This window comes from Anticarsia gemmatalis, chromosome 3, assembly GCF_050436995.1.
Source record: "Anticarsia gemmatalis isolate Benzon Research Colony breed Stoneville strain chromosome 3, ilAntGemm2 primary, whole genome shotgun sequence".
NCBI classification, from domain to species: domain Eukaryota; kingdom Metazoa; phylum Arthropoda; class Insecta; order Lepidoptera; family Erebidae; genus Anticarsia; species Anticarsia gemmatalis.
Genome location: NC_134747.1, coordinates 7,672,399 through 7,689,321, shown reverse-complemented (window position 1 = coordinate 7,689,321; position 16,923 = coordinate 7,672,399). Strand labels below are relative to the sequence as shown.

Here is a 16,923-nt window from a genome sequence, read left to right as displayed (position 1 = left end):
GTCTTTCATTACTTGTCACATATCAATAATATTTGGGCAGGCAGCCATCTGTCACAACGAGCGGCTTTCTCAAGGCTTTCGTACGTGACTTCCGTTTAATATCGAGGCGTTATAAGCTATACAAAATTGTCTCACGCGTCGAGCAGCGAGCCGCGAGCCGCGACCCGACGTCATCGCCACTTGGCATCGTCACCAACTGTCACCGCTGCTATTATCATACTGTTTCTGGTTAAGTACTTACTTATGTGCATTAATTCTAACTCTGGGAACATGATACTGCATGCGCCTAATCGATTTGAAACTATTTAAGTTGTTATTAAGCCGGGAAATGACATCATCGAATGTCAATAACGAGCATAAATCGGCAAGGCTATACATAGAAAGCGATAATTATAGCGTGTAAATTACTACGATAAGCGGAGATGTTAATTGCGTTTTGTGGAACAAAACATTCAACGCAAGATTTCCTGATACGTTTACATGAAACATTACCACATTTAGATATTTGTAATCATGAATTTCAGTTTCCGGGTCTCCGTACATAGGTATTTCTCATGAAAAACAGTTTTCTTTTTCGCCTAGTCTTATCTAGAGAGAGAATGTACAAATACATTTACACAAAGTCAATATGCGGCACACAACTGCGGTGCCTTGAGAAAATAAACTTTGTGGGCGAAGACAAAGTCAAGAAAAGTGCAAAAACTTGGTCGAAAAGTAGAGCAGGGTCCGACAGAAACGAGCATAACACTAAGCATAAAGATAGGGAAAGCCGTTCCATCTATGAAAGCAAAACTAACTAGACTTTTCCTTATATAAGACAATCGCTTTACGGAAAACTTTACCTGGAGCAGGTTTACGAGCATAAAGTTTTAAGTAGGTACTTACTAGGTAAAAAACACATATCCATGAATAACATTCCCGCTCAATCCTGCTACTACAATTTAAGACAAATATAAATCGATTTATTTTATAAATGTAAATTTTATTAAAATGATGCACAGTTGAGCAAAAATAAGTAAACATGTTTTATGATCCGAGCATACATAACCTATATTTAAATATGGCTCGTATGCCACCTTTTTATAACGTAGTGTAAGCGTTATCTTTATTGTTTCGTTATTGGTGCGCGTGTTCTGTGCCTGTGCTGATAACATACAATAAATAACTCTCTACGGTTCCACAAAGCCGCACTAAATATCCAGCGGGCACAATTCAAGGAGACATAGTTTGATCATAGGTATCAGAATCGGCTTAAACAATAGTCCGCCGTTGCTCGGTCACTGACTTTAATTAATTACGAGTACCAATTAAAGTAGAACGGACCCTTTTGAAACATTTATACGGAGCGTCACGAATAAAATTCCTTTCCATTGTTACAATGATACATACTTTTTAGAAACCTCGTTTTTCGTTTTTAGATACACGTTTTTAGATATGTAGCACGCGAATTACTAATACAAACCTGATTTCTATCGCTATTCGTAATAATATTCCAGTCATTGTTGACAGCGATTAAGTATAAATTGTCATGTATTGGTTACGTTATAAATCACTGTCAACCTATTTCCTAACTAATTTCGGTATGCCTACAAGATTACTAATTCTATAGATCGTGTAACTGTATCGACAGAACTAATAGTGAATGTACGTACCTATAGGCTAATAATTAATGCTGTAGTAGATTATGTTTTATTTCTTGCATTCTACAGAAAAGAGTGGAAATTAAAAGTTATCTAACGTACTGCAGGATTGAAACGCGGTATAACTGCGAATAATGATAACTAAATTGAGGTATGTATAGAGAGCCTTAACTATATACCTCTAATAGTATATGGCATAGAGATCTTGAATAAAGGCATGCATGTATCACAGATAACAAGAAACTGTCGCCACCGTGCCATTATTGCTTTGAATCTGCTTGAGTAATAGGTATTTCATACAGCATAAAATATTTAGTTTCTAATTTCACATTTTCAGATAAAAGCAGAGTGGCGCAGTGGAAGCGTGCTGGGCCCATAACCCAGAGGTCCGTGGATCGAAACCACGCTCTGCTAGAAAGTACTTTTTGGCACTATATTTAAGAATAGCTAACATTGAAGGCACACTACCCCATTCTATTAAAGCGTGCAAGCGTAAAAGTGCATGAAGGGAAATTTAACTCCTATTGTATTCCAAATCTAATAACCGAAGTAAAAGCATTGCGTGACTAGATAGCGGCACGGTGTTTTAAATTATCGCATGAGGAAGCGGACCGGTTATAAACTAATATTGTCTTCTTCACCCTCGGTGAGTGATGATGATGACCGGCCACTCCCTTGCTCCACTGTTAATATAAGGGACGGACCCTCATAGCGCAAGGGTGGCGAGGTAACGGCCCACGGCAGAGGTGAATCCAATGTTACATTACTTGCATCGTTTACGATTAGCTTCAAATTAAACTATGTAAGCATTGTTTGATAAACTATTGAACTACTTTATCAGTGAATGCATTCAACAAACAATGATATAAATATCATTATAACACACACGTACAAGTCGTACTCACATGCACAGTTTTAGGTATCGAGTCGATATCTATTTGTGATATTTGTGCAATGATTCTGGACGATTCAGTGCGTATCTTGGCCTTTAATCTCATAAACATAATCAATAATGACAAAAGTCAAGGAGATCGCATCATTTCTGCATTTAGATTTTGTTAAATAATGCCTATTTATAGTAGTAGGTGTATCAATGATTGTGTTAATCCAACTAGTGTCATTACCTGCCGGAAGACAATTTTTCTACTTCGATTTTATAGCTTATTAGCCGTCTTATCACAGGAAATATCTTTTGGTTTTATGACTTACCTACCTACCCTAATTTGTTGTTTCATACATGGTATTATATCTTACCCTAATTTGTAACGGTTGTATTAATCTGACACTTTACAAGGCAGTAAATCAAGAAAGTACAGTACAGTACGCAATAAAACAAGTTAAAATAAATATGAGATAAATATAAACCATTTTTTGCTTGTGATTGGTTTAATCAATAAGCTGACGACGCCCATATAAGCTGCGTAGAGAAAGTCTAGCTCAAGCTCATGAAAGTTGTTCAGATAATGTTGTTAACGGTTGCAACAAATCAACAAATAAATTGTCTCTTATTGACTCGGTTCAATAGATGTGATGCGTGGGTACAGGGGTCTACAAACGAGCCATTAATGTAATTTGATTATGCAGTAGGAACCAATACGGGTCTGCGGTTACACCGCACGATTTCAGATGGAATGTACGACGAACGCTGGCATATACCGGCCAGCAGCCGCCTCCATTACGTTAGTTTCATAATTTCTTTATTTATAACCACCGATACTGTTCCCGAGTATGTTCCGGCTATAGTTACTTAATGTTGATTTACGTTCCTCAGAATATGAAACATGTACGCACACGGATTTTCCTTTCTGAATAAACGTGCCGAAAGTAGAAAATACGTGATAACCTAAAAAGAAATAGTACATTTCTCAGTAGTGGCGGTGATTCCGGGAGACCACCCGTGTCGTGGGTAATGAGGAACGTCGTACGACTCATATCGTGGCGGAGAGTGAGGTGGCTTTGTGCCGCGGATACTGCGGCAATGGCGGCCGACAATGTGCGAGCACCACACGTCACGTCTCACATATCTATGTCAAATGTTCAACCCCTGACCCACCATAACACTTCATTACAAATACTTAAATAGTTGCCGTAACATGTATATTTTTTAACGTGACATCAAACGGTTATTTTTATATCAATTACGGAGGTTTTTCCTACATTCTTATACCACAGTCGAATACCTACTTACTCGATATTGACGTACCTACACAATTTGATCATTTAAAAGAGTTTATATGTTTTTCTCCTTCGATAAATAATTTGTCTATACTTATTATATCTACCCATCTACTTGTAGAAGAGACCTCTTAATTTAACAAAACCGTTTAACAGATCGCGATTATGTCCGAAAACTTAATAAAAATTCTATTCATCTTCGTTAAAAAGTACTTATCACAAGAGGTTTCAATTAAATTAAATCTTCACTTATACGGGTTAAGCAATAATAACCGTTGAAGATGAGTCGATCATTTGTGGCGATTGGGAGAAAGCATGATTCATAAATATAAAATTAAACATTCGTAAACAGAAATCAGTCTCGAGTCTTGAAGACCTCCCGCTCAGTTAATGTTGTATGTAAATTTATTTCCCAAATAATATTCGTTGTTTGTCCTGGAAATGAGCACACAATGTGTGCCAGAGGCTGGCTTGCGGCTTTGTTTGTACAGTGTTGAAACTACGATATGACGTCAGATAGGTACAGTAATACAGTTCACACTCCCACTTGCGCAACGCTGCGATTGCCGGAAACTTACATTTCGTGTGACTTTACAACCTCAAGAATCTCCTCTTCAGAGACATGTACCCTCTCGTAAACACAAAAGTACCGGTTAATAACATGCATGTTAATACGCTAAACACACTACTTACACTAACAAACAATACAAAAGCGAAACCTTGCGAGAATGACGCAACACAATTAGTTTTCGGAACGAACTGCTCATTGTCTACTAGAATACTCGGCCCTTTTTCAGAAAAGACAACAATAAAGGTTTCCTTTTTTGTCTATTGATGAAATGACAATCTAACCAAAACAGCGACACACCCGACATACTAAATACTCATAATGTAAGGAGTAGGTAAACCTTGTATGTTACAACCAATATTAAACGTAATTGAGTCAAGACCTCAAATAGAATGTTAACTAATAGTAGTACTCAAAACGATAAACGGTAATAGTGCGCAGTGACAAGTTAATTGCTGGAAGTGTCAGCGCGAGAAAAGTGAAAGGTACGACATGACGAGGGGATGACGCGCATGACGTCCGTCACGACCCTACGACTTCAAACATAATATCGACACGAGTTCTAACATTGTCTAACAGTCAAAAATTATGTTAATTCATAAATTGTTTCAATATCTTACGATAATATATTTCTACGGGAGCTAAATCATTGTTAGGCACATTTCTCACAAACTTTAAAGCATACAACCTTCAACATTTCTAACTTCATGAAAGAGAAACGTGCAGGTATTTAGGCGCAAGCGATTATAACATTGAGAATTAATTTCAAAGCTCGTTTGTTCCACAAGTCACATCTACAAAAGAAATTCACAATCTTGATATGAACAGGTAGAGCTGTAACAAAAGTTGTTCAAAGATGCTCTGAAATTCAATGTTACCCAATTGGACTGTACAGAAACATGACGAAGAATATTAGACTTTTATTACAATCTCCATACAGAATACAAACTATAACTTGTCTGGAAACCTACAGCTACTTTTATGAACGAATTCATATTTCTAGACAAAGTGAAAAATTCATTTCGTATGTAAGAATACCTACCACAAAATTTGGTTATTACAGTCTTATTCGTAAACCTACGGTAATATATTTTAAAAGTATAGATAGTGTTCGTTTATTTTTACTTTATTTTTCCATATATATTTAGATCCCTCAATTAGACGTCTAATTAAATTACATCATAAGAAATCAGACCTCCCACGTAGTTAATGCCACAGTACACTTTGTAACACCCCGACTACTCGATACTGATCCGATAATTTGGGATAACTGGCCACCGCTCAACCGTGAACAACATAAGAACAAATAGCCATTAAGTTATTTTTATACCCAAATTCAGACTGCTTGAACGTAAGTTACCATTCTATTAAAAGTGAAACAATCCAGACAGCACAAAGTTTAATAAACGCGTTCTCTCTATAAATACAAATTACATAATGCATTAGGGTTGCGTGTAGTCCCAAGGGTGAACATGATGATAAAGCCAACAATATGCCATACACAGACTAATGCAACAAAGTCAACAAACGCAGCCACTTGAAATATCTACCCAAGGACAATTTGTTCTCTAGAAAAATAGTCAAGGGTTATATTTGCGGTTGCATTGTGTCGAGCCTACGGGCCCATAAATCACGTTCCCTGCACTCCAAGTTGGGAGCGGAGTGCACCAGGTGGTCCTAACTATTTTTAACTCTGTTTATGTACCAATAAGGGAATAAAATTTATTTTACGAGTTCCTTTCATACAAATTTGATTCATGGTTTACAGTTACAATTACTTTTACTATGGATTTAGTTAGCGGCATGGCGGAGGCACATTGACATATGAAACCTTTGCAGTAAACTAAGTAAGTACTTAGTTTTTTCCCTGAGAGTGGCGTCAGCGTCTGGCATGACAGCTGGCGAGCATGTTTCGCGAACCGTGATGTTTTTTGCGAGACCTTACTCTGAATAAGTATTTGAATTTCAGTAACAAGATCTTCATTAGTGTGTAACTTTATATAATGTGCATATATCTAATGGCCTTTTGTCGTTGTGTTGGTATTTATACATTAGAAGTTCAATTTTTTTAAAACTAGAGGTACCTACCTAATTAATAAGTAATTATGTGCAGTCAAAACCATTTAAAGCGTGAATTCTTACAAGTGCTGTAGGAAATAAGTAATTACTTATCAGACATTTCTGGGCCCATTAAGTATCGCGTAACGTAAACATTTAGCAAAACTTATAATGAATCGGCGTCTACACTTTAAATTCCGTAAATTACTCTGAAATACCGGCACCATGGATTGGATTTCCCAACTATTCCCAAGTAGCACATGTTTTACGAAACACGCCCGGAGCATGCGGCAATTATGGCCGGCTTGTGCACTAATTGTGTGTAATGTATTGCGCGTTACCAATAATAAGGTTGTGTGGCGCTCCTGCTCTGTTCATTAGTCGCGGCCCACGAGTAGGTAGGTACCTGAGCTGGTCCGCTGGTGTACATAGAGTCCATCCCGCGGCCGCGCACGTCCCGCCGGAGCGCGCTTCCGGTCAAGCGCTTTAGTTGGCCAGTTCCACCACACTTGCGTAACATCCGCTCGCAATTACGAATATAAACGAGTAAACATTTTTAAAAGCTCACACCACCCGTTGAAATACATTTTTTATTGCATGTTTAATATGGTTTCTCGCTTTGTTTTGCTTACGCATCCTAAAAATTATATAGAATATTCAAATAGAGATTTATCCCATGCGACATGCGTTGGTAGGATACAAAGCTACATCGTGAGAAGTACTAAGGTAGTCCTTTAGAAAAGCAATTTCACCCGGATAATGAAACATAAATAATATAGCACTTGTAAGTACGGTAATATAAATGCTGACCTCGTATTAGTTTGCACAGATGTCAGATTGTTATGGTAAACTCGATGTATAATAGCAATAAATATTTTAATATAGAAATTTTATATGTACTCTAATTTATATATGTTCCATCAGTATTCATATGATGTGTGGACCTAACACTGTTACATACAGATAGAGTTCGGGCGGAGATGACTAATCGAGGGCTAAAACACTCCAGACGATTTCGAACAATGATGGGACAAAGAGCTTTGTCTGTCAGCGTTGGAATATGTGAGAAGTAATCTCGTTCCCATCGTCGAGGCAGACGCACTGATGGATCCTCGTCGCGCTCTGCACAGGAATGTGCCGTAAATCATGCTATATAGCCACTTATACCCGTTCGCGGGAGAGTCGTGCCTTCTGACGTTCCCCGCCGCCTGTCACTAGCGTTAATTTATAAACTGATACGTATACTGGCTACCATTTAAGTAAACAAATGTTTTAGAACTTATTTGGACTTACAATTGTACAGATTTTAAAGGAAAACTGACATTAAGCAGGAAAGTAGAGCCCATAACACAAGAGAAATGCAGCTCGGAACAAGCTCTGAAAAAGGGTCTATCATTAATCAATTTTATTTTATTAAGAAATACCTATTTCAGTGACATTTCAATATCAGGTTTACTTTTTTGCTGGCCTAAACATATTTAATTAAAAAAAACAAAATTCATAGCGATTTCATAAACGGCAACTGTATACAATTAGGCAAGCTGAACACGGACGAGCCTTAGATGGAAGACCAGTGTTTATCAAGATCCTCGCCGAGTACTTTCACGATACTGACTCATTATTATACCTAGCCTATGACATCATTGACATACAAACTCTGCTACTAACAAGTTCTAATTTTGGAGACTTTAGATTTATCAATTGATCTAACTAACCTAAGTTTATCAGAACTTCTCTTTGATTTATAAGTGCCAGAGGCCAAAAGGCCGACACTTCCTTTAAAAACAATCACATGAGACTGGACGTCAAGTTTCATCAAAACCGCAATCGGCACTTAAACAATTGAAGTCACATAATTCAGTTTTAGCGTCAGTTTCCAAAAAACTCGGAGCAAACAACCATTCAAGGTCAATTACAAATCTTGAAAAGTTTATTTACGCAGTTTATTTCGTAATAAACTAAGAAATTTGTTTGGTCGGCGAGCAATGGAGCGTTTTCCCTACCGTGTCGGGTGACTGGTGACAAGTGTGACAACTAGTAAACAAGCGCGAATCTAGTGAAAAGGTACCTACCGTGGACAAATATTACGTCATTCGGATTAAACACTCAGTGAAGTACAACATAGCGCAACTGGGAGCGAGCGATGACCGAGAAGGCAAGAAGTGCGAAGTACCGCGCACGATACGTGACGGACTCACAACGGTACGTCACCAACACATTGAGCACTGAATGTCTTCGGATCACTAGAAACAATTTATCGGCTGATAGAAATATTGTTACATGATAATTTAATAGTTAGACATTGAACAAAATAGAAAAATAAGTGTAGATTTTCTTTGTTTCCTACAGATTTTAATTAAAAGGAATTATTAACATACCTAAGTCTAAAACTAGTATTTAGGTATCTCTAAATATTAATATAGACTATGTTATCATTTCATTTGTGATTCTTTCGTTAACCGTACGTGCGTAGTAATAAAGCCTTATAGGTGAATGATCTTCCCTGCTCCAATAATATAATAATAATAATATGCTTGAGTCCAAACAATATTAAGATTCAATGTTTTTTTGGGTGACTTACTCTATTGATAACACTGGGCATGCCACACAATGAGGGCTAGTAGAGTACAGATAATCGGACTAATAACGCGAGTCTCAAAGGCGCCGCCTGCTGAAAGGCTTTATTGTGTGTCGGCGCACATGCAGCCTCACACGATCCTAATTAACTTATAAACGCTAGATACCGATGAATGAACATATTCGATACGATCGACTTATCTTCATCGCGGTAGGCGTAACCATCTACAAATAACCCAAATTACGAAATCTTTCGAACCGAATGATCTCTACCTGATGTAGTAAAGTTTGAAAGATAAGTTAATTATTTTATTTATTAAACTTATTGCCTGTTTGTTGCGTTCCTGCTTTGATATAAGTTTTCTTTTAATCAAACAAAAACAGCTTACTCTACTAGTTTTAAGTTAACATCATAGAGTCGTAGTAAAAATAATCCCAGGGGGTCTCAGTCTTGATCAAAGTAAGTGATTGTCAGATTTCCATTACTTACATTATTATAGTTTCTCGTATAACGAGATGGGCGTGTGTATCGCAATGTCTAGTCAATGATATTTCATTAAGTATAATATATTCGAAACTGTCGACAATGAACTTGTCGGGAGATATTTGCTTAGAGAGGCGGCGAGGTGCACGGCCTGTGACGCCGGTGCCGGCGCTAGCGGCGCGGGCGCAGCGTGGCCCGCGGCCCGTGGGCGGTGCACTTGTTCTTGCGCAACCTTTTGGGAATCTAGGGCCACAGTGCGCATGCGACAATGCTACGAACTCGCCTCACATTAGCATTCTACCGTTAACTCCACTACCTGCCGAGGTAACCTAATGAAACGACGCCACAACAATACAACTTATTATATTATACCGCTCCTTTTAATATGCATCGTCTATTTAATTACGTACGCTAATACATCGGGATTGACAGTTGAATCCATGTCAAGTGACAAGTCAGGGCTAATCAATAGCAACGTATTTGTTTTTCTTTTGGATGCATAGGTAAATAATAATGCGCCAACCGTTTACTAATACTTGAAACGACTTCACATTTATGTGGGCGACTGTCACTGACCAGACAGAAATGATAACTGTTATTTGATCTTTATATTTATCTGTTTTTTGGTTGACTAACTTAGAAATAATACGTGAAATTGGCGATGTTTGTATTACAAACATTTGAATAGTTCAGGGGACCAAGAGCTAATTGAAAAAATAACAATGTTTCAGACGAAATAGGTAAACATTCTCTGTTATAAAGGTCTGTTGAAATTACAAGAAACATTTTCTCATTTTGTAAAAAGAAGATTACAATGGCACATTTATTCTGTATTAGTATAATTGAATACCTACGTATTTTAAACGAATAAGTTGAATTTTAAAGAAACGTTAAACGTAGAATTGGAAAACATTACAAAATGAAAAGGAATAATAACCTATGCTAATTCAGTCCCGTAACATTACTAACAAAAAATACAAAGTTCAGTACTTAAATGGTAATGACTTGGTACTGAGGAAGAGAGGCCATAACTTTAACAATTATTTAAATGACGACATTTAAAGTTACTAGATAGATGTAATGGGCCTTTTTATGTTTTAATTTTTAACGCCCTTACACTCCAAGTTCTATGCGACGTTAAAGTATTTTCCCACGAAGGTTCTTATTCATCGAGAAGCGAGGAAATCCCAAACTAGTTAATATGAACTCATCATGATATTAAAATACACGCTACACTGTCTACACTGCTGATATAAATAGTAATCTACTTAATATAAAAGTAATTTAAAAGTATGTGTTTTTGATTATTTTAGTCAGGAATAAAAAAAGAAGTAATTTAGCGTTGAATCTAATCAAAGAGGTAATCCGCATGAAACCTAACCGCGTAAGGTTTAATAAGTACTGTAATAATTTTATCAATGAAAATTCTATTGTTTAAAATAATGCTTTATACAGACACACATTGTCAATTGACTACCCAAGTAAGACAAACAAATATCTACAACAAACAAATTGTCTATAATTTTTAATACGAGGAATTCCTTATATAAATAAATTACAAAATAATTTCAACTAATAATAAAATGAGTGCAGGTATAATGTTCTCTTTTATATGCATTGTTGATCGGTGATACGTATCAATTAATGAATATATTGATATAGGTATGATAATAAGTGTGCATAAGCATGTATATTAAGTACCTGTACTAATAAATGCAGTGGTCCACTCACTCTGCATGTCGGTGCAGGAGCCTCGTACCCCCACAAACAGTTCCAAGGCATTTTACCGATGCATTTTATATTTATTTACTAATAAAATATTTTTATACCGCATCATCACATTTTCACATCATTCCACTAACTTAAAAAAAAAGTCTCGCTTTATTTAGTAAATATAGAGTCATAAATCGTCACTTCCGTTTAAAATACATGTGAATAAGTTATAAGACGCTTTTTTTAATAATGATAGTGTCCCGGTGTGTGCGGCTCTACATGCGGGTAGTCGTGGGCACTATCGCCTCATGACTGAGCCGCCGTGAGCCAGCTGATCGTACTCTAGCACCGCTCTTGGCTCTCATCGCTGGTAATCAAGCTCTACACTCTACACATGCAATTACAACTACTCTACATTTTACAAGTTTGGTTAAATCCTTATCACTAAGTTGAGCGGTGATTTATGGTCACATATTATTCGTGTAATTCGTTTGAGTAAAATGCTCGTAAAGAAAAACACAGGTAACCAAAATTCATGATTGGGAGTTGACCATTTTGGCACGTCCGTTTTAATGAGTTCTTTCTTAAGTGACGTTTCTATTGTACACAATTCTTTTGTTGGCGCGTTAGAATACCTTAACGTTACATTCACAAATTGATTTTTGTACTTTCAAAGTAAAGTCATTTGAAGGTTTAACAGTCCAACCGAAGTAATTAGACATACAGACAAGAAAAACATAAAACATAGATAATAATAACATAACTATGCATCTAAGTGCCGTCATGCATAAAGACTCAACATTTTATGTTCTTGATATTAACGTGCACATACAACACTTTAAATCCATTAAAACATTCCCGGGATAACGTCTCGGTGGCTACTAACTTTATCATAGTAAGTACGATTGTCCTACTATAACTTTCGAATTGGTAGAGCGAACAGGCTGTCACTTATGAATTTCGTAATGAGTTCATTGACTATCGGTATCTTTGAATTCTTCTAATAAAAATATAGAGCGTTTATTAATATAACGTTAAACTCAACTCCGTCCGATGCCAATCAAATTTACCATTTGATGAGGCAAGGAAATTTAACAGTACTTTTACATAAAGGAATTTAATAGACTAAAACACGTAGTTAAGTATTTAAAAAATGTCAATACAATATATTAGTAAGAGTCCGAACAGGAATGTAAATTATACTATACTTACAGCAAATTCTGAAAATTATACGTTCAATGACATGTATGTTAATATAAAATAACACAAACAAACCTGCAGCAACAAATGAAGAGGTGGTGTGACGGCGAGTGGCGGCTGTTGCTGGCGGTCCCGTGACCACGGACAACTCCAGGGCATGCTGCTGCTCTCAACAATTGTTTGCACTTATGACCTTAGCACAACATTACAAATACTAATTCACGCCCGCTTAAACATATTAACATTGATAACAAATACTCTAACCCAGTCATTTCTCTTTTTAAGAGAACAAACTAATTTAATTACTGTTTGATTCGCATACGTTATCTAATCGTAAACATTTCGCACTTTTCCAAAAAACAGGACTACGTTATGCGTGCAACAGGATACGGGAGCACACGCATGCGTGCGAACGAGAGCCCGCGCGCCTCCTGACTACGCCGGTTAGCTCGCCTCTCCTGGATACAAATACGAAATCCCTAACACTCCCGACTTTCGGGCGCACGCCCCCCGCCAGGATCGCGGCCCCGAGACGTCAAATACGAAAGGATGAGTCGGAACCGTACCTTAATACCACGAAGAATGTAAAGCCCTCTAAAGCTATTCCGGTCAGACTAAAGTATTATCTTTGTTTAGTAAATTAATTAAATTAGTTCATCAAAGTAATAAAGTAAGTATTCTGTATTTAGTACCAGCTGGCGGCCGTTACCTAATACAAAGTGAAATGAGAAACGTTTAGAATAACATAGCGGAAAAGCTATTATTTATAATAAATTAAGGAAAAGCTTCTATTAGTATTTATTTAAGAGTATCAAATCCTTTTTTTTTCTCTTCTACCCTCTCGACTTTGGCATAATATGTATATCTATATTATCTTTAATAGTATATCTAAAAAGGTAAGTACCAAAAAGTATTATGCGTAGGAAATAAAAGAGCAAAATCGTCGTGAAAATGATTTGCTTCCCCATTACTTAACTCTTTCATTCAATTACTTTACAAAAATGTATCAAATTAAATATAGACTGTGAGAACGACAAAGATGTTACAAAATACAGGTGTATTTTGTACGCTGTAACATTCTGTCGTTATTATTAATGCTTTACCGAAACGATACGAATCAGAATATATATATATATATATATATATATATATATATATATATATTATATTATATATTATATATTTATATATCTATACTTTAATATTATAAAGCTGAAGAGTTTGTTTGTTTGTTTGTTTGTTTGTTTGTTTGTTTGTTTGTTTGTTTGTTTGTTTGAACGCGCTAATCTCAGGAACTACTGGTCCGATTTGAAAAATTCTTTCAGTGTTAGATAGCCCATTTATCGAGGAAGGTTATAGGCTATATATCATCACGCTACGACCAATAGTAATATTATAAAGCTGAAGAGTTTGTTTGTTTGTTTGTTTGTTTGAACGCGCTAATCTCAGGAACTACTGGTCCGATTTGAAAAATTCTTTCAGTGTTAGATAGCCCATTTATCGAGGAAGGCTATAGGCTATATAACATCACGCTACGGTCATTAGGAGCGGAGTACCAACGAAAAATGTTACAAAAACGGGGAAAAATTGGACTCATTCTCTTAGGTGGAGCAAGCGATGTTGCGCGGGTCAGCTAGTACCAAATACCTGAAGAAATACCTGTCTACGAATCTCAAATTAAATATTAAAATCAAAAATCTCAAAAATTTTACCTCTCATCAAAACTCACTTTGACGATTATTCTACAGTTTTCTACGCCCTCTCATACAACTGTTGGCCTTTTTTATTGCAATTCAAACTTCGAATTCACTAAATCGCTTTGTACAGTAGACTTACAGCGTATGTTAGTTCTGCGAGTCTACACACATACCTCGACTATCTAACTACAGTGTACTGTGTAGTGTAGGTAGTTATGCATCCTGCTAGGCCTCTACAAACAATAGCAATAGGTTAGAGAACAATAATCAATGGGTTAGAGTTACGGTGTCAAATGCTAGTTGGTCAATTACTGTAACTTTAACGAGCGCCAAAACTATAACCATTTGATTAACGATTACTTGTTCACTGTTAAGACCATTTATGAATACCATGATTGTATGTATCACGCCATAGCGGATACCACGTGACTAAAACCACATGTATAAAAGCTTTGTCATTTGTACCATAATCCAGTTCTGTTCCTGTAATTGTCTCGGCTTGATGCTCTGCGAGCACACCTTTATTTTATTAAAATAAATATATTTTTTTAAATAAAGTGCTGTCCATTAATTTGACTGGCGCAGTCGGGTCGGATCTTAAGTTCGCGTAAAGTTCGTCGTTCCGTACACAAAAATCGGTACTTCGCGGCAACTAACAGCCTGACTAAGATTCGAAGAACTTACAAATTTCGTCAAATACCGCATCGGGCAGCAGCAGCATCTCGCTAACATCGTTCAAGACAGCAACTCGGCATGGGCAGCAGCAGTTTACTGTGAGTAAATCCTTATTCGCACTGTTTCCATAACCCCGTGTCTATCCTTATATATCTAACTGGACCAAACATCGCTAAGTTGATATATCCACTCGTATTTTCGGTCAAAATCGCGGAATCTACGATTAGTTATAGTTTTCATTTGTATTTTTCGACAAAATCGCGAAATCTACAATTAGTTATAGTATTTACTTGTATTTTTCGACAAAAATCGCGAAATCTACAATTAGTATAGGAACGTGTCTTTTCGGACAAACATAGCCGAATCTACACTTAGTTTAAGCGTATATATCGGACAAAAATCGCCGAATATACTTTATTAATCTTTTGCCCTAAAAATAATATATATTTGTAAAAATGGCAACAAATGAGCCAACAAATACAATTCAACTTATTCCTAAGGAAATTCAAGCGATTATCCCACGCTTTGATGGCGACGGGAAATTGTTAAACTTATTTATAACTAAATGTGAATATGTAATTAAGTCATTTAGAGGGGAAAACAATCCCGCTCAAGATATCTATTTATATCACTGCATTACCAGCAGATTAATAGGCAAAGCGGCCATATTAATTAGTGAAAGAGAAAATGTGTTCTCATGGGAGGAGTTAAAAAGATTATTTGTACAGCATTTTGGCGATCCACGCACTGAAGCCTGTATTGCCATAGAACTAGAGAATCTTAAGATAAAACAAGGAGAAACGTATATTGAGTTCTGCCATAGAATCCAGAATATAAGATCATCTTTAATATCTAAAGTCAACCTTTTAACTGACGAAGGTATCAAAGCAGCTAAGTATATTATATACAACAATACCGCGTTAAACGTATTCTTATATAACTTACCCGAGGAAATGCTTCGATTCGTAAGATTGAACAAATGCACCTCGCTGGAAAGTGCACTAAGTGTCGTAACAGAAGAGGTCAATTTCCAAACGCAATATCAATCTAAAAATAAATCGAACCATAAACCATTGCAATCTAAACCTATCATACCAACGCCACAAAGTCAATTTAAATTCGGCATAAATAATAATATTCCACAAAACTCTCAGCATAAGACATTCCCTAATCTATTTAATAGAAATAATCCCGTTAATAATCAAATGAGATTCCCTCAGCCTAACAAGTTAGGACAACCTAATCAATTCCGTCACCCGCAACAACAATTGCCTAGAGCAGTTAATAATTATAAACAAAGCGGATTTTTCAAACAAAATCCCAATCATCAATTTAAATTCGGGATACCAAATCAATTAAATCAGAATCGTTTCCCGCAAAATACAACACCTAAGCCTAACACGGACGTCTCCATGCGAACGGCAGTAAAACAAAACAACATAGACGAATATGAGGATTATGAAACATATAATGAATGTATAGATATGGACGATCAGGAAATGTACGAAAATTACGTAGAGTCTGAGGAAAATGAGGAAAATTTTACCATAGAAGCCTCACCGGACGATCACCGGAAATAATCAATTTAAACTATTCACAAGCTCATAGACTACCTCATATCGAAATACCAGAACTAGACGCTATTTTCATGATCGATACTGGCAGTACGCGTTCTTTCATAAATCCGGAAAAAATAAATGAATATTTTCCTTATAATACGTATGAAGAGCCTTTCCAAGTAGTTAGCACACATGGTTGTAGCCAACATACGGAAGTAGCAAATATACCGCTTACGGAAACCTTTCAAACAGATCTTACTCATAAGTTTTTCGTTTATAAAGTTGACAAAGACTATGACGGCCTAATAGGCATAGATTTGCTAAAACAATTAGATGCTAACATTGACATGAAAAACCAAATATTACGAACAAATACCACCGAAATACCAATTCTTTATTATGAACACTTTAAAATAAATATTCCCAGGCGTTCTGAAGTCAAAGTAAAATTACCTACAACAGTAGAGAATGGCGAAGCTATTATCCCATTTACGGAATTCTGTTCAGGCGTTCGAACACCAGACGCAATGATAACATGTAAAGATTTTTATGCAGAAACAATCATACAAAACCTTAA

At 36.4% G+C, this 16,923-nt stretch overlaps 1 protein-coding gene and 1 non-coding gene across 5 annotated transcripts in view; one reads left to right on the top strand and one right to left on the bottom strand.

Moving 5' to 3' along the window:
• by (focal adhesion protein tensin) overlaps positions 1-16,923 on the bottom strand; it is an 88,306-nt gene that overhangs the window by 65,331 nt on the left and 6,052 nt on the right. The window contains exon 1 of one of the 4 annotated variants that reach the window (XM_076136196.1): positions 12,491-12,832. The exons of 1 other annotated variant lie outside the window; for it this stretch is intronic. In XM_076136196.1, the coding sequence (XP_075992311.1) occupies positions 12,491-12,574 (84 nt within the window). In that variant the 5' untranslated portion in view covers positions 12,575-12,832. Of the gene's footprint in view, positions 1-11,203; positions 11,528-12,490; positions 12,833-16,923 lie in introns of those variants that run through there. 2 more of the 4 variants (XM_076136197.1, XM_076136198.1) reach the window with 2 other exon arrangements.
• Positions 1,983-2,054, top strand: TRNAM-CAU (transfer RNA methionine (anticodon CAU)). Its single transcript has one exon. It is a non-coding gene; the product is annotated as a tRNA-Met (tRNA).